At 34.9% G+C, this 21,083-nt stretch overlaps 1 protein-coding gene across 4 annotated transcripts in view; it reads left to right on the top strand.

Annotated features, from left to right (window-relative positions):
* Nucleotides 1-19,087, top strand: part of LOC127871520 (rho GTPase-activating protein gacZ-like) — a 42,529-nt gene extending 23,442 nt beyond the window's left edge. For 3 of the 4 annotated variants that reach the window (XM_052414535.1, XM_052414537.1, XM_052414536.1), the window contains 9 exons: nt 567-613; nt 1,621-1,725; nt 3,086-3,214; nt 4,514-4,628; nt 7,603-7,750; nt 9,282-10,496; nt 12,237-12,292; nt 16,120-16,234; nt 17,914-19,087. In XM_052414535.1, coding sequence (XP_052270495.1) covers nt 567-613; nt 1,621-1,725; nt 3,086-3,214; nt 4,514-4,628; nt 7,603-7,750; nt 9,282-10,496; nt 12,237-12,292; nt 16,120-16,234; nt 17,914-18,038 — 2,055 coding nt within the window. In that variant the 3' untranslated portion in view covers nt 18,039-19,087. Of the gene's footprint in view, nt 1-566; nt 614-1,620; nt 1,726-3,085; nt 3,215-4,513; nt 4,629-7,602; nt 7,751-9,281; nt 10,497-12,236; nt 12,293-13,927; nt 13,961-16,119; nt 16,235-17,913 lie in introns of those variants that run through there. The other variant, XM_052414538.1, reaches the window with a different exon arrangement.
* Nucleotides 19,088-21,083: the final 1,996 nt, after the last annotated feature.

Genomic DNA, 21,083 nt, shown 5'->3' with positions numbered 1-21,083 from the left:
AGGAAAAAACTGGTAATTAGATTGGCGAATGTCGGCGGGCGGGCGGACTGGCGGGCGGAACAAGCTTGTCCAGGCCATAACTTTGTCGTTCATTGTGAGATTTTAAAATCATTTGGCACATTTGTTCACCATCATTAGAGGGTGTGTCGCGGGAAAGAATTATGTCGATATCTCCAAGGTCAAGGTCACAATTTGAGCTCAAAGGTAAAAAATGGCCATAAATGAGCTTGTTCGGGCCATATCTATGTCATTCATTGTGAGATTTTAAAATCGTTTGGCACATTTGTTCACCATCATGGGACGGTGTGTGGCACGAAAGAATTACGTCAATAATTCCAAGGTCAAGGTCACCACAACTAAAAATTTATTTATTTTGATACAAATGGGGTTAATTATAAACAATTATCAGATAAAGGGAGACAACTAAATCTGAACTGATTAAATCAGTTAAGGTTTAGTTGTCTCCCTTTATCTGACTTTTTTTTTCACATTGATAACCTGGTTTTGTGACAATTTTGTCCCTTGTCAACACTTACAATGGTTATTATTCAGATTTTTTTTTTCAGAAAGGAGGAGGAAAAGTTACATCAAAGGTGACACAAAATTGTATAAAGTAGGTATAATATCAGTGTATGTTTTGAAAATGGCTATAATTTTCTCTTACTGACAAATAAAAAGACTTTGTTTATTCACAATTTATGCACGTTTACATTTATTTTGCATGATTTGAATCATTGCAGACTAACTGACGTCGATTCAGTTTGTTGACAATCAAAACCTGTCCAAGATCTAAGATTAAATTATTGACTACTTGACTATTACTGCTTAATTAAAAAACAGCAATTTCTTTAGTATGATGTTAAGCAACAAATATGTGATTATTTGGATGGTTGTTCTTGAATTATTCTATTGATAGGGGGCAAAGCAGTTGGAGCAGGTTTGCCAAACTTATTGTTAAGGGTCACAGTGCTATAGATAACTGTTTGAATTTCTTGTTGTCTTTGGTACTAATATTTACAGTATACCATTTTAAAATACAATCAATAACGCTATACACAATGAGGTACAAAACTATTTATTTTTCATGTCTATTTGCTGAGTGACAGAGTTTGCTCTCATGTAATAATCAACTGGTGTATGTAATCAAGTTTTAATAATGCATATATTTGTAATGTGTCACTGGATAAACGCCAACAGGTTAGCATTCTGAAAGCGTATGAATGACAATTAAAATTTCTGAGCAGGTTGAGTCATTTATTTTCAATTAATGATCCCCTATCTTCCAATCCCAGTACAAAGTAGCCATTACTGGGGTACATTGAGATTGCTGTGTACGTCTGTCTTTATATCTGTCTGCAGAAATAAACTTGTTCTCTTATACTTTTTAATGTTTAAGATTTAACATTGCAGGCATTGTTGCTAATGATATGCAGTGGTACTGATGATGTGCAATTTTTATTATCCTAATCATTAAAACTTTCTAAAATTACACCATTTCGATCGTACATGTATTAGGCACTGTTTCGACAAGCATTAGTCTAGTCTGTTTGAAAATTCAAAATTGATCGCAAACTATATAAGTTAGCTATTAAAGTGTTATTTGTAATATGTCTGTATCAGATTGGCAGAGAAGGGAAGTCTGGTGTCCTCAGATGGCTACTACTCTACGGAGTTTGTAGAAGATAGTGTGGCTAATGGAAAACTGATGGACTTGGAGAGTTACAAGTACGAACAACTAAAACTGATTGAAAAGATGAAATTCTTGTCCATTTAAATTCGAAATGAGGACACAATTGTTACACACCATTCTAAATTGTTTTGAAAAAAATTGAAATTGTGTCTTTTGCACTACAGTCTCAAAACATCATGTTTTGAGACTGTAGTGCAAAAGACACAATTTCAGTCAGGTCATGTTTAGGTTGGGACTTTGTTTTCTTGTTACAGCTTTTGGTGAAAAATATATGACTCTTTAATCTGAATACTTCAGATTACTTCAGATTCATGTTATAAATGTGTTACTTAAAACTAAAGTTTCTGGGTTTAGTTTTAGTTAGAGTCCATTTGCCCTAATTGCACTGCATGTTTTTGTCTGATTGTTGACCACACCTGCATTTAGCATGATACAGGCGTCTCAAAGGCCGAGTGGTTGTTATTGTGCATTCATTGAAGCTTGTCCATACTGTAATGTCATTTATAGTGCAATTTTCAAACACATTAAATCTTATATCTATAATGGTGCTGACATGTAAGTGGTAAGACCAATGTTTCCCTAGCCCTCTGGTAAAGGGAACTCTAAGTGGTCTTGCATCTAATTTAGGGAAAGTGCAGCTTATCTGGATCCTAGCTTCATCTTTCATCTTGCAACTAGAACAATATTTTGTTACACATGTTCTCCATGTGGAGATTCCTTGCATGTCGGAGACTCAGATCCATGTCATTTGCTGATATGTTATGCTCACACTAAGAGTTAAAAGGTCAAATTGGGGTTAAATGCAGCTTGAAATGACTTTAAAATTAATGTGGCGAAATAAGTTGCTGCTTATGTTATTCATACGGATTCTTTGTCTCAGGTGAAAGACCCTGAAAAATCATTTCGCCACGAGTTTCAAGGGCAAAGTTTAACCTAACCCAACTTGGCAGGACTGTGTCTTGGTCATTAATAGGGCAATTATAAAATAAATGTAACTTTACACAAATGTTGGTCATTTGGCGACCAAACAGTTTGAAAGACTTAACTTGCTGAAAGGTATGTTAAATATTAAAATCAATTAAAGACATAGGCTTAAGTTTGGATGTGTGTACACAAATGTGAGGAAGTTATGATTATGATGCTTTTCTTTGCAGTCAATTATTAAATCTACCTTTTGTGAACACCAAAGTATACTTTTCAAGCAAAACAGTTTTAAGAATAGGTGTTATTGTTCCATGTGTATGTGTAAAAAGTTGATGCCTTTTATATTGTAGAATTCTGGCATTCAACTCATGAACTAAAAATATTTAAACATAATGATACAATTATTGATAAAAACAAATTATAATTGTGTACCTTGAACTGAATACAAGTTTGATCTGTTGTGTGTTTCAGAATACCTTCAGGAACACGAGTTCGGCATACTTCAGATGAATCTGAGAGATCTCACCTGAGCTTTGGCAGCAATGATAGCTTGTCCCCAGCAGATTATGTGAAGCCACTACAGAACAAGGACTTAAAAGGGTTTGTTCCATGGGACAATATCTTATTGAAGATGTATTTATTGAAAGCTGTATATATTCAGATTAAGTTAAGCTCACCTGTGGGCTTAGTGATCATGGTGAGCTATTGTGCTTTGTATGTTACTGGCAGCTGTTCTATGTTGCCTGTCAACAGTTTCCAACACTTCGCTTCAAAAGACATCTCTATCCTAAAATGCTTTGCAGATATTTTTGTAGCATAATTTGTGCTGTCCTATTATTGGGGTAATTGCGCTTTGTTAATGTTTGTATGTGACTTTTCTCCAGAGCAAATCTTGAAAACTAAAAAAGAATCAAGTTGAAACTTAATACAGAGTGCTTGATAGTATGGTATCCAGTACTCCTTCCATAGGAACAGTAAGCGTCCCAGTATATCTTGCTTCAAGACTGAACCTTTCCTGGTCCTTACCCCACCCACTTTAAAAAAAGACAACAAAATGTTTTTGTTCAAGTCTTTTGTACTAAACCAACCTGTCTTATGTTCTTTACCAAACTTTCTGTTGCTTACTTTGATAATATGACAATGGAGTATTAAATTTATTTAATATAAACAAAAACAATTAAATAATTATTATTTTCACTTTCATAAAAGCATTATTGAGTTATTTTGTTGGCACCTATTGAGATGTTGCTCATGGTAAATTAAAGCTTTAATTGCAATATGATTTTTTATTTAACGAAAATAAGATAAAAGTGAAAATAAATTTCTGTGAATACTAGTCAAAAATTTTGCATTTCTATGTATTTTAATGAATTATTTTTGGTTACTGACATAAAATTGATTGCTTTGTTAGATAACACATGCTTATATTCGAAACCTCTGTTTGTATAATATACAGGATATGAGTACTGTTGAACTTGATATGGCCATAAAACACATATGCGATTGGCTTTTTTTAGAAGCCATGTAACAGTAATAAAAGATCTGTTGATAGCAAAAGCAACCACAGTCATAAAAAAGAGAGTCTAATTAAAATAATTTCTCATTCGGTTAGTACACCACACTCTCTTGTACAATGCACTCTACCATCGAGTGTTGTTATCAGCAGGCAATAACAAGATAAGTGATGGTAAATTAGACAAACTTAGCTTGAACTTGTTCATTTATATTAAATTTATTCAACAGATGTCATATTTTCTGAATGTCAGGACAAGTTTGTCGTGTGTTGGGATGGGGGGACAAACTTCTTCAAAGTGGGAATGTTGTCCAGAGATTGGGACATATTGCTTGTACATGTATACATATACATTCCTAAGATCTCATAAACAGTTTCTCTTTCAGGAGGAACAAGTACACAATGCAAGAGGATGTTGCTATGATGAAGTATCTCATCGATACCTGCACCTATACACAGGCTGGGGGGAATCGTGTATGGAAAGATATGGAGATGATGAAGGTAATTATGGAGATGTTGTCATACCACGAAACAAAAGTTGGAAATGCATGGAGAACTATGTGTTTCAGACTGCCTTTAAACACTAATACAAGGATCATGTTTTGTGACATTGTAGCTTATTTTATGTCCTAGTTGAGTGGTAGGCAGTAAGCAATTCACTTTTCCATCTATATGTCCCGAAATGTGCATTTTTAACTCTTCTTTTACCTCTCGATGGATCAAACTGAAACTTTCATAGTTTTATCGGGCGGCGTCCACAGCAGTGTCCGCTCTCTAATTCAAATAGTTTTTATCCGATCTTCACCAAACTTGGTCAGAAGTTGTATCTAGACAATATCTAGGTCAGATTTGAATATGGGTCATGCCGGGTCTAAAACTAGGTCACAGGGTTATTTAGGGCATTTCAAGCATTTAGCATGGTGTCCTCTCTCTAATTGAAGTAGATTTCATCTGATAATCTCCAAACTTGGTCAGAAGTTGTATCTAGACAATAGTTAGGTCAAGTTCGAATATGGGTCATGCTGGGTCAAAAACTAGGTCACAGGGTCACTTAAACCATTTAAAGCATATACATGTAGCATTGTGTCCGTTCTCTAATTGAAGTAGTTTTCATCCGATCTTCACCAAATTTGGTCAGAAGTTGTGTCTTGACGATATGTAGGTCAAGTTCAAATATGGGTCATGGTAAAGTTATCAAGTTGTCCAAAGCCTTAAAACGGGCGTATCTTGTGACAGTTTGGCACTCTTGTTCCACTTTAGAATATATAGTGCACAAATTTTGTTTTTTCAACTGCTCTTCAACTGCTGGGTGGATCTTGCTTAAACTATCACAATTCATGGTTAAATCAGCAATTTTTTTGCTTTTATCTGTTACAGCCTGTGCTATTTGAATTGGGAAAATTAGCGCGATAAACCATGAAATTGAGAAAAATAGTGCGATAAATCATGAAATTGGGAAAAATTAAGCATTATAAATATGATTATAAGTAACTGAATTAAAATTGTTTTTAAGTGCATGTTCAGTGGTTTTTCTAGCCATTTTGGGAAAAGGAGTCAGGTCAAATTGGGATTGTTTTAATTGATAAAAGTGGCCAATTTGGGAATTAATTATGGATAAATTTAAGTTATATATTTTGTAGGATGTTTAAATAAAAAGTTGAGATCTAGAGTTAATAGATTATAAGTCATAAGAGACTTCTTTCTAAAAAATAAATAAATTGGGAAGCAGCCGAAAATCGGCGTAAATTTTTAGGAAAAAAAATCACTGTAAATGATTGTGAAAAAAAGGATTTCCGCTGCAACTATAATTGGTTGTGGCCCTTTGTCTGTTTTTATGTCCCCCACTATAGTAGTGGGGGACATATTGTTTTTGCCCTGTCTGTCTGTTGGTCTGTTGGTCTGTGGGTCTGTTTGGGCCAACTTTAACATTTTGCAATAACTTTTGCTATATTGAAGATATCAACTTCATATTTGGCATGCATGTGTATCTCATGAAGCTGCACATTTTGAGTGGTGAAAGGTCAAGGTCAAGGTCATCCTTCAAGGTCAGAGGTCAAATATATGTGGCCAAAATCGCTCATTTTATAAATACTTTTGCAATATTGAAAATAGCAACTTGATATTTGGCATGCATGTGTATCTCATGGAGCTGCACATTTTGAGTGGTGAAAGGTCAAGGTCAAGGTCATCCTTCAAGGTCAGAGGTCAAATATATGTGGCCCAAACCGCTTATTTTATAAATACTTTTGCAATATTGAAGATAGCAACTTAATATTTGGCATGCATGTGCATCTCATGGAGCTGCACATTTTGAGTGGTGAAAGGTTAAGGTCAAGGTCATCCTTCAAGGTCAGAGGTCAAATATATGTGGCCGAAATCGCTTATTTTATGAATACTTTTGCAATATTGAAGATAGCAACTTGATATTTGGCATGCATGTGTATCTCATGGAGCTGCACATTTTGAGTGGTGAAAGGTCAAGGTCAAGGTCATCCTTCACAAGGTCAAGGTCATCCTACAAGGTCAAACGTCATATAGGGGGACATTGTGTTTCACAAACACATCTTGTTAAACTTTAGAATGTTCCCAATTTTTAATAGTCTTTTTAATCCTGAATATCTATTTGGTGAATTTCGCTTCTTTTACTGTTTAATGACCTCTATCCGTACATATTCATAAAAAAGGAATGTTGATTGCACCAGTTTTAGCTGAATTATGGTGCTTTTTCTAGTTGCTTTTTTATGCCTCCGGTGGGATGGCATATAGCATTTGAACTGCCTGTCCGTAACTTTTGCAATATTGAAGATAGCATCTTGATGCATGTCTACCTCATGGAGTTGCACATTTTGAGTGGTGAAATTTCAAGGTCATCCTTCAAGGTCAAAGGTAAAAAAAACAAACCCAAGGGAAGTAACAAGCTTTAAAGGGAGGTAAATTCTATTTATCATTTGGCAGGTACAGATTATTTTTACAAGGGAAGTAATATTTTTTAAAGGTATATAATAAAAAAATAATAAATCAAAGCGGCGCAGTAGGGGGCATTGTGACGAACACGTCTCTGTGTTCAAACAAATAAAAAAAATGTCCACTGATGAGCACAATTTTTTTCCATTAAACTATGAAACTTTATAAATTGATTTTGGACAAAACAAACTATTAGCTGCAGTTTTAATAAATTAAATACTTATTCAAACTTACTGAACACTATAAAATGCAAAACATTTTGCTGAGGCTATTATCAGCATTTGAAATAGTCAAGACTAAAGTTAAGTGAAAAATCAGCTTCTTTTTTTGTTGCTGTCATTTTATTAATTAACTCCAATGAAATTGTTTTATTTGTGATCTCACTGTACCTTCTTTTTATCTTAGAACACCTTTTAATTCATTGCTTTTTCAGATACAGTATTAAAGATAATTTTTGAGTTCAATAAAAAAGCATGTAAATACATTCATTCAATACATAATTTCTGTCTAGATCACCAGCCATACTGCCCAGTCTATGAGTGCCAGGTTCCGCAAGACGATAGTTCCCAACATAGAGAAGTACAGGGACCACATTGAGAAACACTGGATACCACGTCTCACTGGTTCACTGCAACAGGCTGCATCTTCTTCAGAGTTTTGTATGTGGTATTTGATATTATCACTATCTGTATGTTGATTCCGTTGTCAAACAACCATTTTATATTCAAGTTAAAGAACCATATGTGGATGAATGTCTTTGTCCAGAGCACAACTTTTTCTACCATGGGCTGATTTTAAAATAACTTAGTGGAAGTAATGGGCAGGATAGGACATAGTGTTGAACAACAAAGACCAGGTCCTTAGGTTCAAGGTTTAGGAAGCAATTCAAGGTCAGAGGTCAAATTTAGGAAATCCATGCTTATATCTTTGTGCGGGGCATGAATTATTTCAGCATGGATTATGATAGATTTTGCAATATCTATCCAAAATTGTCAAGCATAGTTTGCTCAAATGTTGCGCCTAAAACCCATATTCAAGGTCAAAGTCCCAATTCAAGTTCATATTTCAATATGAGAAATTCAGCCTGAGCACTTTCTTGATAAAAACTTTATCCAGCATGAAATGGTATTCAAGTTACTTGCCAGAAGTGCACAGCATTATGGGATGGAGTTTCAATCACAAGAGGTTGATTCTCGTTTCAAGGTCAGATTAAAGGGGCCTTCTCACAGATTTCGGCATGTATTAAAGTTTGTCTTTAAATGCTTTATATTGATAAATGTAAAAATTGGATCTAAAAAGCTCCAGTAAAAATAAAGAATTCAATTTAAAAAAAAAAAGAAAAAAAGTATCCCTCAACAAGGCTCAAACCACTGACCTCTAAATTCCTGGAGTAAAAGTCTACCCATTTAGACCACTCGGCCATCCGTGCTCATACAATGAAGAAGGTATTTTATACTTTATATAAGCAATCCTCGTAGTTTCACAAATTATTACGATAACAAAAGAACTCCAAATTATTTAATCGTTTTGCATTGCAACGCTTTATAATTTTCAGGTTTTTAAATCGTCAAAATATGCATATAATGGCTATTTTAGAGCATGGTTAATGTTCAGTATTACCGTTTCCTTACAAATATCATAGCTACAACGAATATAAGCGAATCTGAAACAACTTTTAAAAATTTTGTCAATTTACCAAAACGTGAAAAGCCCCTTTAAGAATGCAAGTTTTGATTTTTTTGTCTCGAGTTTAATTTTGGCAGGATTGATTTTCAAATAACTTTCCAGAAGAGACAGTGTGTTACACACAAGGCCCAGCACATAGGTCAAAGGTCAAATGTATCAGGAAAACTTAGTTGGTAGTTAAACTTTGTCCATCATGAATAAATTTAAATAACTTACTGGAAGTGAAGAAGATTGAGAGATTATTTCATTTTGTGAGAATCAGGTCCCCATAAAGACGGCCTGGGTCATAGTGCAAGGTCATATGTACTGTACTGCATCCTTAGCATAACTAAGTAGAACATGGATGATTTTGACATTTATTAGCAGAACAGACAGGAATTATGTAATGGAGTGATGATTAACCCAGGCTCCTATTTCAAGTTTCCAAGTGTTTTGTTGAATATAACCACATTTTACCGAAAATTATGACTTTATAGTATATTTAGTTTTGTGTCGTGTTTTTAGCCCCTGGCGTCCTCTTTCAAAAGCGACCCCTGAAGAAGTGCCAGCCTGACAGCACAACTATGTCCAGCAAAGAATACACAAGCACCAGTGGCAGCAAGCACCAAACAAAAAGTCTGCAACAAACAAACATCTTAAAAATGTTTGAAGGAGATGATGAAACATCAGTGACCAACACAGCACAGCGAAAACGTGAATTAGTACCTTTGGAGATTGTTTCAAATTCCAAGAGACAAAGATTACAAGGGACATCTGGTAAAGAGAAAATTGCAGAAAACAAAAAAGATAGTGTTAGTGTTCAAAGACAGAAAGGGGAAGAAAAATACAGTGAATCAGAAAGTTCCTCAAAAGTGGGTTTTAAAAAGGGAAAAGATAAGTCATTGAAAACTTCTGAACATAATCATAATAACAATAATAATCAAACTGCAGTTGTAAATGACAATGGACAGATATGTGAATTATATGATGGAAGACTTACAAAACAATTTGATGATGATCTTTCAAATGCTTCTGCAATTTTGGATGATCAGAATGTTAGCATACAATCCAAAGATGAAGACAATGGTGAGTTTTCAGAAGATTTACTTTCATTAGCAACTACTAATACAACTCAAAAGAAGGTTAATGGTGGTTCTACATGTAAATCCTCAAAACAATGTGCATCTGTTGATTCATATGTCACTGCAAACAGTAAACCCTGCAAAGAAAGCGCCAATAAACCTAAAACTCAAAATGCAGCAAACAGTGAACTAAATGATATGTATACTGACAGTTTAGATCTGGACATAGCAAGCTCACCAGAAGAGGTGTATCTGAGTGCTGAGGAAGAGACACTAGAACCTGACAGTCAGGCTGTGAAAAATAATGTGGAAATTGTGCCTGATAATAATCATGACAATGATAATGATGACGACGACAACAATAACGATGATGAAAATGATAATGATGACAGTTTTGATAAAATGCTGGTGCATGATGATGAAGACAGTTTTGATCAAATGCTTGCACAGTGTGGTGAAGATGTGGAAAAGGAAAGCTCTTGCTCTAGTTTGGGTAAGAAAAGTACTGGTAAACACATTAATAAACAGGTCGACCTACATGTAGATACAGAAAAACAAAAGAGAAATTCTGAGAAGAAAAGCAGCAGCAATAAGCCATCACCAAACAGATCTTCCAACAAACCTGGCTCTTCAAAAAGTGCTTCTGGAGAGGTTAAAGGTATGGAATGATGGAAGTTAATTAATTAATGGATTTTGATTTCCAATTTTGATTCTAAAAATGTTTCCATTTCCAGCCCTTGGGAATGTATTGTTTACAATTAGACAATATTCTGAAAATCACTAAATATTATTCACCAAATTTGAAACAAAAAAACCCAAAAAAGCCACGGAAGCACGAACATCCTAGAGCCAAAAGGGTGTATTTATTAATTTTTTTTTATAAAATTAAAGTGGCTTACCAGGTGAAAATACACTACTCCTTAGCGAACAATCACGAAAAAGACCCCATTTTGTTGATCTGTTTCTACTAACCTCACTTTAACACAGTGAGCTCCTGTAAACACATTCTCTTCTGGATAAAGAAACACTGGCCTACCTGTCAAATCCTTTTTAGAGTAGATAGTGGGAAAAACTTTTCTTGCCTCATGTTTGGTCTCTTGTCATGGACAGTTTTACATGGACAAAATTCATGAAGCTGAAATCTTGCAAAGTTCACACATGACTACAAAAAAAGAGTACAAGAAAGTTTTCAAACCTGAGCACATAAAGTTACTAAAATGCCAAAGTCGGAAAATAAACAATTCTATTAAAAAAATCAATCTTGAAGGTAAATTTCATGTGCTCATGTACATATATCAATTGTCATACATGTTTATGCGTAGACATAAAGGCAATTCTATGCATGCGTATGGCTTAAAATGTTCATGTAACAATGCTCAGGTGCACCATAGGAACGCTTTCTTGCAAAATTCCAGATATTAAAGATGTTAAAGTTTAAGAGCACGTGTACTGATGTCCAAGTGCACATGTAAAGACTAATTCAAAATTCTTAAGTGCAAATTTGTATATGGTCAAGTTATTATGTAAACACACACAATTGTTTAAGTTTATTTGCTCAAGTGTGTACAAAAAGACACTAAAACGTACACATAGATACTTTAAAATAATTTATATTCGTCACCATTTAATTTTGAGTGTTTTTTTTAAATGCTATATCATCAACAAGGAAATTCAAATATTTTGTTTATAAAACAGCAATTTGCAATGGTCATTTTCCAATGTGTTAGACAGTAACTTAGTATACTTGTCTGTGATAAGTCATGTTGGGAGAAACAATCAATTACAGGAGATGTGCCTTTTTATCACATGTCCATTAGGAAGTCCATTGCTGTGAGATGATTGTTAACAGCCCTTTTGTATGTCCATTTTAATGAATTGATTGTGAGCAGATTAGTAGGACTGAAAGACCTTTTACGAATGTTGGATTGACATGGCCAATAGTCTGACATGTCATAATTGTCCTATGTAGTTATCTTAATCATACTTGTTTTGTTTTTACTTTATTTTGTTCTGTCATGTTTTTGTGCTTTCTTGATCCTAATGTGGTGTTTTGTCAGCATACTGTATGAACTATTTTAAGGTAATGCTCTCCCTACCTGAGTATCTCAGATTAAAATGTTTAGTTGTAATTTACTGGGTAAAGTATGTGTGCACCTAGTACTAGCAAGCTTCTGTTGTCACTTCCCTTGGAAACTCATGAGTAGATCTAATCATATGACTGTGATGACGTGACTATTAAAATTGTGAAACAAAAACACAAGCATGTATTGTTGAATGTTTATTTTTTTTGTTTTGTTAAAATTTATCAACACATATTTTCCTGTCAAGAATGCGTTCCTATACCTACTAACTATACCTACTTCATGTATATGCTTAAATGTGATATTCTTTGTTTTAGGTAAAACGTCACAGACACACAGAAAAGAAGTGGATTTATGTAAAGAATTTTGCAAGGTATATTTTAATTTGCCTGAAGTTTAACAAATGATCATCCAAGTCAGGTGGTCTCCATGAGAGTCTTAAATCCATAAATGGGCATGAAGTAATTTAAACTCTTTTTTTAGCCCCATTATCTTTCTGGTCAATTAAGTAAGAGTTAATTCTTAACCAGAAGTGATTAAATGACACTAGGGCTGGTATTCTCAAAAAGTTTTAGCCCACTTTTTTACGTACCCGGCGTCCAAGCTTGTTTACACTCTTTCTAAAAGCCAGTTGTTAAAGAATAGGTTGTGAGATTTCATTTCAACTAAACAAATGTTTTAATCATATTAGAAATACCCAAAAGGCCAAGTTTGGAAAATCTATATTTCGTTAGTCAAAATAAGGGGCTATTTCACATGTAGACCTCATAATGTATGGCAGCTAGTTTCTTGGTATTGGCTTGTGGGATTTCCTTATTGTAAAATAAGCATATAAACATGCTACACACCTTCAATTTGTGTTTGCATAGGAGGGTGTTGGGTCAAGGTATCTGTTAGTGAATAAAGAAAAGTAGTTTCTGATCAAATTAATGCTTTTGTGTGTTGTAGGATGTTTTCAATTCAGAAAAATACTTAAAATTAAATTTAGTCAATCTTGTATTAAGAGACCACCCAAGGAAGAAACCAAAAATGGTCTCTTAATACAATGGTCAAAAAACAATAACATTCTGTAAGAATGCAGACATTCCATTTTTAATCCATGTAGAAATATTGTCTCCTTGTGCCACAATTATTTCATGATTGTGTAATCAAATGAATCTGTATACATAAATATACATTGTAGTACACAAATTTGCCTTTCTGTGTATTTTCACTTCATAATTTGGATTCAAATTGCAAGAAAAGTGTAAAAGTAAAATCATTGTCCCTGTCAAATTCATTGACTGATTCTGTGACACAACTACATGTATCTTGTTAAACATTTAAATCATATGAAATAATCTTATTTTAGTGTAGTTAAAAATATTATCTTGCAATTTGATAAGTTAAAATCCAAAAGAACATGGTTGCCGTTTTTTACAATAAGTGTGTTCATGAATTTTGTAAACACAAACGTTTCCATATTTTGGAAATGCACAAAATGTTGGTATATCGGTTCTACTCGGCCAAGATAAAAAATTTCATTGTATCCATGCTTAGGCCGAGTATTTTTTACAATTACAAATCAGGACTGAACACATGCAAAATCACATGTTCATTATCAGCACATGGCTTATTGCCTTTAAATGTTAACTCCATCTTTGTTCTCTGTAAAAGATTCAAACATTTTTATTTATAACTACCTGTCTGCACCATTTCAGAGCTCCAGATAAGGATTTGTGAAATTCGTAACGGTACTGCCACTGACAGAAAGAAAAGGAGTAACGCTTAAAATCAATTAGTACCTGTACTACCATATCCAAAAATACAGGTAGTACTGTACTACCCGTGTTTTTGGATATTGAAGGGTGTATAACTGACTTTACAGAAACATTTGCAGCAATTATAATAAATATATGTAGCTTCTTAAACAGTTACTGTATTAGGTTTTCCATTCTGAATTATGATGCTAATACAACTACACATTAAAACTCATGACTAATACTATTTCTTCATTTTTCTTTACAAGAAAACACAAGCCAACTAGTAAGATAAGTAAATGAACACTTATTTCACTGTCTCATCCGTTTCCCTTCGTGTTTTCTAACGTATTACGCCGCCGATGCAATCAAATCGTTTAATATCGGGGCGACAACGTCTTTTTCTGGGTTTACAGATTTAATGTCAGGATGGTTAGTAGACACCGTATGTAGTCATTATACGACAACAAAGTGTTGTTTTGAGCGGCTTTCGGTTTAGCCGGCATTCAATTGCGCGCAGACATATCGTTTTTGATGGATTTACAAGTTACAGAAAATCACGCGACAGAATAGACATTAATATATGAACCCAGTCTACAACTTTTCGGTAATTTAAACTAACGAAAAGCGCCGTTAGATTAGAGACCAAACAATCACGCCGCGCTGACGCAGACGTATCGGTACGGCCAGATGTTTTTCAAATGCATAAAATGGATATTAATGTCGTAATTGTACGTCCAGTTTCTAAAAATAAATGCGTAAATCTTCATGAAAAAGGCGTATTTACGGCTGTACGGCCCTTATCTGGAGCTCTGCCATTTAACTAATAAACAACTTTGCATCAGCTTGGATTTCATCGTCCTCATCTGATTGATTTACATGGTCACAAACCACCTTTTTTGTAAAATCAAAAAGCATTACCTACAAAATTGGATCTCTAAATAGATGCATATCCCACAATTTCATTTATGGCATAGTGCACTTTGTTACTTCAGAAAAATGAAGGACTTTTTGGGTGTTTATGATGATCCCTAACCCAATAACAAGTGTATCTTTAAAATTGGTCCGAGTTCGGTTTAAAAATATATATCGTTAGTGTTTATTTGCATTACTGAGTTAAGTGAAATATTGTTTGTAGGTTATAATGCCACAAGGTCAATTGTCCCAGGCATTGTATTGATATGTCTCGATTCTGACCTTAATGAGTATCAAAAGTAACAAAACCCACAAACCATCATCTTATAGGATTTAAGAGGTTTAAAAAAAAGATGGTTACGGTTAAGTGCACCACCATAAGTGACAAGCACTGCTCCAGTAAACTTGAAATTGTCCCACATGTTTATCATATCTAGGCAATGTGCAGTCAGCATGACTTTGGCATTCCACCTCACTGTCAAGTTCACTGTTTGAAGGTCAAAAGATCTATGTTTTTTTTGTGTTTTTAGCTGTACTGGCCGAAGGCCTGAAGAGCTTATGTCATGGCGTGGTTTCCGTCGTGCGTCCGTCCGTGCGTTAGACTTTTTCTTGTTTACGCAATAAAGTCCACAGTTTTCATCCGATTCTTTCCAAACTTGTTCAGTGTCTTTATATTAATGAGGACTCGAACCCTATTAAAAATGGGTTACATCAGAGCAAAAAGTCAAGAATTATCTCCCCTTGAATTTGAGAAAATTGTGAAATAAGGCTTGTTTACGCAATAAAGTCCACAGTTTTTATCCAATCATTTCCCAACTTGCACAGTGTCTTAATCTGAGTGATGAGTCAAACCCTATTAAAAATGAGCAATATCGGAGTTATAAGTTCAGAATAATCTCCCCTTGAATTTGAGAAAAAAATGAAAAATCGGTTTTTTATGTCAAAAAGTCCACAATTTTCATCCAATTCTTGGCAAACTTGCACAGTGTCTTTGTATCAATGAGGACTCAAACCCTTTTTTTAAATGAGCAATATCAAAGCAATAAAACCAGAATGACTTCCTCTTGAATATGAGAACATTTTGAAATCCCGCTTGTTTACGCAATTAATTCCACAGTTTTCATCCAATTATTTCCAAATTTGCACAGTATCTTTATATCAATGAGGACTTGAACCCTATTGATATGAGCAGTATCGGAGAAATAAGAACACAATAATATCCCCTTGAATTTGAGAAAATTCTCCTTGTTTGCCCGATTAAGTACACAGTTTCCATCTTACTCTTTCCAAACTTGCACAGTGTTTATAGCAGTAGAGCGATTCAGGCCCTCATGGGCCTCTTGTTTTAAACCCTTTTACATGTTTTGATGTTTGACTGGTATATCGTGTACCCACAAAACTTCCCTAAAATGAAAAATATTTGATATAAAGAAGGCATGACTTAGTCTTGCCACCTCAAGGTCACCACTTAGAGGTCGGAAGAATCAGTAGCTTTCCTTTGGACTGCCTCGTTTATAGTAAAAATTATTTTTCATTGCCTTTGTAGACAATTGGAGCTCAACTTGGCCAGCATGCAGCATTTGTGAATCATGTGCTGTACCAATGTAGTGGAGACACAGTGAGAACAGAGGCCTATCTCAAATATGGACCCAAATCAAAAGGTATATTGTTAAAGCCTATGGTTATGCTTTTATTACACTCTGTTTTTATGCCCCCGGATCAAATGATCGAAGGCATATTGTTTTTGGCCTGTCTGTCTGTCATTCTGTCCCAAAACTTTAACCTTGGTTTAAGTTTGATAATTTTTGCAATATTGAAGACACCAACTTCACATTTGGCATGCATGTGTATCTCATGGAGCTGCACATTTTGAGTGGTGAAAAGTCAAGGTCATGGTGACCCTTTAAGGTCAAAGGTCAAATATCATTGTATTTTTCTTTCCTAAAACTTTAACCTTCGTTAAAGTTTGGTCATAACTTTTTTAATATTGAAGATAGCAACTTGATATATGGCATGCATGTGTATCTCATGAAGCTGCACATTTAGAGTGGTGAAAGGTCAAGGTCATCCTTCATGGTCAGAAGTAAAAAAATACAATCCAAGGGAAGTAATAAGCTTTAAAAGGGACATAATTTCTAAACCTGCCAAATTAATGATATATTGAAATTATATTTCAAAGCAGCGCAATAGGGGGCATTGTGTTTCTGACAAACACATCTCTTGTTTTTTATGCCCCCAAAGGAGTGCATATAGGGATCGGACCGTCCGTCCGTCTTTCTGTCCGTCTTTCCGTCACATTTTGCGTTTTGGTTTCGAAGAAATGCTCATAACTTCTATGTCCCTTCACATAGCAACTTGATATTTGGCATGCATGTGTATCTCATGGAGCTGCACATTTTGAGTGGTGAAAGGTGAAGGTCATCCTTCAAGGTCAAAGGTCAAATAAACATGTATCAAAACCGCGCAGTAGGGGGCATTGTGTTTCTGACAAACACATCTCTTGTTTAATATTTTGTTTTGCTTTCTGGGTAGAGAGGGTTCGTATAATTCTTCCTTTGCCTGTGTGTTTTTCTCCTTTGATTGTTGAATCTAACTAAAAAGTAAACCTGGTAAGTTAAGATCTATGCTCGTCAAAGGTACAGTGTGCTGCTTAAAATGGACTGGGTGGAAAGCTAGACTTGTCTGGTGGCTTAAAAAAAAAGAAGATAAATTCAAAGAATTTCTTAGTCAACTCTTGTGTTAAATGCTTTAAAGAATTATCCAATTGTTTTTTATGAAAAAGGTTTTATGCCATCTGCAGCCAGCCTAGCTCCAGCCCAGCCTGAGCATTTGTGGAGTCTGGTTACAAGCTACCCTGTCTGCTATAAAGTCAAGCAAGATTTCGAGGTCTCAATATTGGACAGGGTATCTCATGACAAGGCTGCAGGAATGTTTAGGCTGGTCTGGGGCTAGGCTGGCAGCATAACACATAACACGCATTTTCGTATGGTACAGCTTGAATTATTTTCAATTACACATGATCATGTTTAAAGCCAAAAAAATGGCCCTTTTTTATAAATGCATCAAATAACTCACAGCCTGCATACAAACATAGTGTAGTAAACATTATGACCATGGTGATAAAAAAATGTTATTATTTCTCAGATCATGGAAAAAAAAGAGGTAATTTGAATACACTGCCTATAAAAAGTGGTCCTCCTACAGGCCATATAGGTAAATAATTCAATCCAAATTCAGTATCCATAGGAAAATGCACACTGTTGCAATTTTCCAATTTAAAAAAAGACTTTTTTCTTAAAGAAACAACACAACAGTCCAGTAATCTTTCAACTCTTTTCAGAACTGCCCCCATGGACGTCAGAGGAGGATGAAGTGCTTCTGAGAAAAAAAAACAGTCGAAAGCTGCAGGACAAGTTTGATGAAAATGAAGTGGAGGACAGACACAAGTTTCTCATTGAAAAATAATTGTTTTTGTGTATAAATATACTTGACAATTAATTTTACTTAAAATTCCCACATTTTACCGTATTATACATTTATTTCGTTTTAATTAAACATTTCAGAATGAAATATTAAATTCACAACACATAAATTGTACACTAGGATATGTGTTGTGATTTTAACCTTTCATTCTGAAATGTTAAATTAAATCGAAAAAAATCAATATTAATGATGACAGCTGCATAGGTACCCCTTATATCTTGTGTTCACCTTTGAACTAAATCGATCTTTAAAATATGATATGTTTTTCATAATTATACCCCACAAACGAAGTTTATGGGATTATATAGGAGTGAACTTGTCTGTTGGTCGATCTGTCTGTCGGTCGGTCCGTATTAAGCGTCCGCTCTCTAATTCAAGTTGTTTTTATCCAATCTTCACCAAACTTGGTCAGATGTTGCATATAGATGATGTCTAAGTCAAGTTCGAATATGGGTCATGCCAGGTCAAAAACTAGGTCACAGGGTCACTTAGTGCGTTTTAAACATTGATCATGGTGTCCGCTCTCTAATTCAAGTAGTTTTCATCAGAGCTTCACCAAACTTGGTAAGAAGTTGTATTTAGATGATGTCTAGGCCAAGTTCGAACATGGGTCATGCCAGGTCAAAAACTAGGTCATGGGGTGTGTTTTAAACAGTGAGCATGGTGTCTGCTCTCTAATTCAATTAGTTTTCATCCAATCTTGGGCAGAAGTTGTATCTACATGATGTGTAGGTCACGTTAGAACATTGGCCATGCCGGGTCAAAAACTAGGTCACATGGTCACTTAGTGCGTTTTAAACATTGAGCATGGTGTCTGCTGTTTTTTGTGAAGACAACATGCAAAATATTCTTTGTCAATGTTGAAGTCGGGGTATTCGTCACGTCTGTGACAAAGCTCTAGTTATGTTGATCTTTAATGAAATTGGCCTTTATTTCACAAGAAAATGAAAAAAAAAGATTCACCTTTTGTTGTAATTGTCAAGATGTATAATGTTCATTATTTTTTTTAAATACTTAATTGAAATCTTAAATATTTGTCGTTTTTTATATGAAGTTACATATTATGTTAGGCCATCGTTCCCGTATCTTAGATTCAGTTCGGATTTTTTTATTATTATGATTGTTATTTGACTTTTTGCCTCCCTCTCTAGAAGAGGGGGTACATTGTTTTGCTGGATGGTGGGTAGACCAGTTAGTTTTCAATAAATTACTCATCAACGAATTGACCGATTGGCTAGACACTTCACATGCGCATTGGCCTTGAACAGTAGATGACTTTTATTGAAATTGGGGTCACAAGGTCACTGTCACAATAAGTGTGAAAGTGTGTTGTCTGTTTGAACTGTTTAATCCTAAATTGTGTGACTGTTTTGCTGCCAGAAAAAACATTTACGAAACTGACAGAAAATTGTTTTGGATCAATAAGTTAACTCGTCAACGGATTGAACGATTGGCTTGATACTTCATATGTGCATTGGCCTCGGGCGGTAGATGACCCCTATTGAAATTGGGGTCACTAGATCAAGGTCACTGTCACAATAAGTGTGAAAGTGCCTTGTCTGTTCGAACAGTTTAATCCTAAATTCTGTGACTGTTTTGCCGCCAGAATAACATTTATGAAACTGACGTTTTAACGATTTCGACTTGCGAATCCGAGTCTTTATTTTGGACAGTTTTCATATGCCTTTCATGGCTCGATTGCCATTCAAAATATTTGCCACAGAGCTCACAATCGAATTTGTGATTGGTGTTTTTCGCTCTCATATGGTTTAGTTAAAGTTCCTTGGACCGGAATTTCTGTTTGCACTTTTCACATACGAGTAATGGTTTTTGTCTGCCACAAACAGCCAAGTGTCGTTCAAACCACGTTTGTACGCAACAAGTTTCACGCTTGTATTTGTTTTCGTTGTCATGAGGCTGGCTCATATGTTCATTAATGTCTCTCCTGCAAGAGTATTGTTTGTTGCATACCAAACATTTATGAGGCCTTTTGTTCAGGAGTACGACGCGTTTATGTCTTTTCATGTTAAAAACTGTGCTAATTTTGTTTACCGCAGAGAAGACAAAGCGAGTTGCGAGTTGATTGTTCATGGATGTTTTTGATATGAAACGAGACCAGAGCTTTTGCACTAAAAATCTTTTTTTTTATTATTCAATATCATACATACAATGTAAACACTAAAAATCTTTCCACAAAAGTTGCAGAAGAACTTTTGGCGTTTGTTTGATTGTCGGCATAACGTTGCGACCTGAAACATACCAAATCGTTATAAGTATATAACGTGACAGTTTAGCAAGAAAATATTGGATCAAGACGAGACAGCCTATAAATATATCGCCCTAGATTACCTTGAGTGCATTACAGTTATCACAGGGTCCGGTTTTGGTGAAATGTTTAGTTTCTATTTATGCACACCAAATTTTATAAGAGAAACCGGTTTAATGATGTAGCGCATTATAAAATTTTGCGGAAGGACGGACAGAAAGACGGAATGAAGGCAAACCTTTTTGCTTTTAAGAACAATAGACTCGGGCCATGGAACTGTTCTACGTATCTTAAAACGAATTTTAATACATTCCTACATATGGAACTGTTATGTTATTAACATCATAATCAGGTAAACAAGTAAGTCGACACAAGTAATATATAAAATTATATTATCTTCATGTGCATTTATCAAGTGAAGAACTATGGAAGCGTATATGGTACAACCTGATGCTGTGATGATGTCAACATTTTATGACGGCATGATATGAAACAGGTGTCATGGAGTAAAGAATAACTCATCGTGTCAACTAAAACTTAAACTATGATGGCAAGTCATTTTCACAAGAGCATGATGCCAAAAATGATGTTGATTTGTCGACTTAGATCATGTCGACCAAATATTTTTTTCGGGAAAAGCCGGAAACTATGGAAGCGTATATGATACACCCTGATGCAATCACAGGTGGTTAGCGTGTGGCTATGATATTTATTAGTGAAAACATCATTTTGAATGATAAATAATCATATTATAACGAAAA

The sequence above is a fragment of the Dreissena polymorpha genome, chromosome 3 (genome assembly GCF_020536995.1).
Source record: "Dreissena polymorpha isolate Duluth1 chromosome 3, UMN_Dpol_1.0, whole genome shotgun sequence".
Classification (NCBI taxonomy): domain Eukaryota; kingdom Metazoa; phylum Mollusca; class Bivalvia; order Myida; family Dreissenidae; genus Dreissena; species Dreissena polymorpha.
The sequence above is the reverse complement of the archived record's forward strand: the minus strand, read 5'-3'. Positions and strand labels throughout refer to the sequence as shown.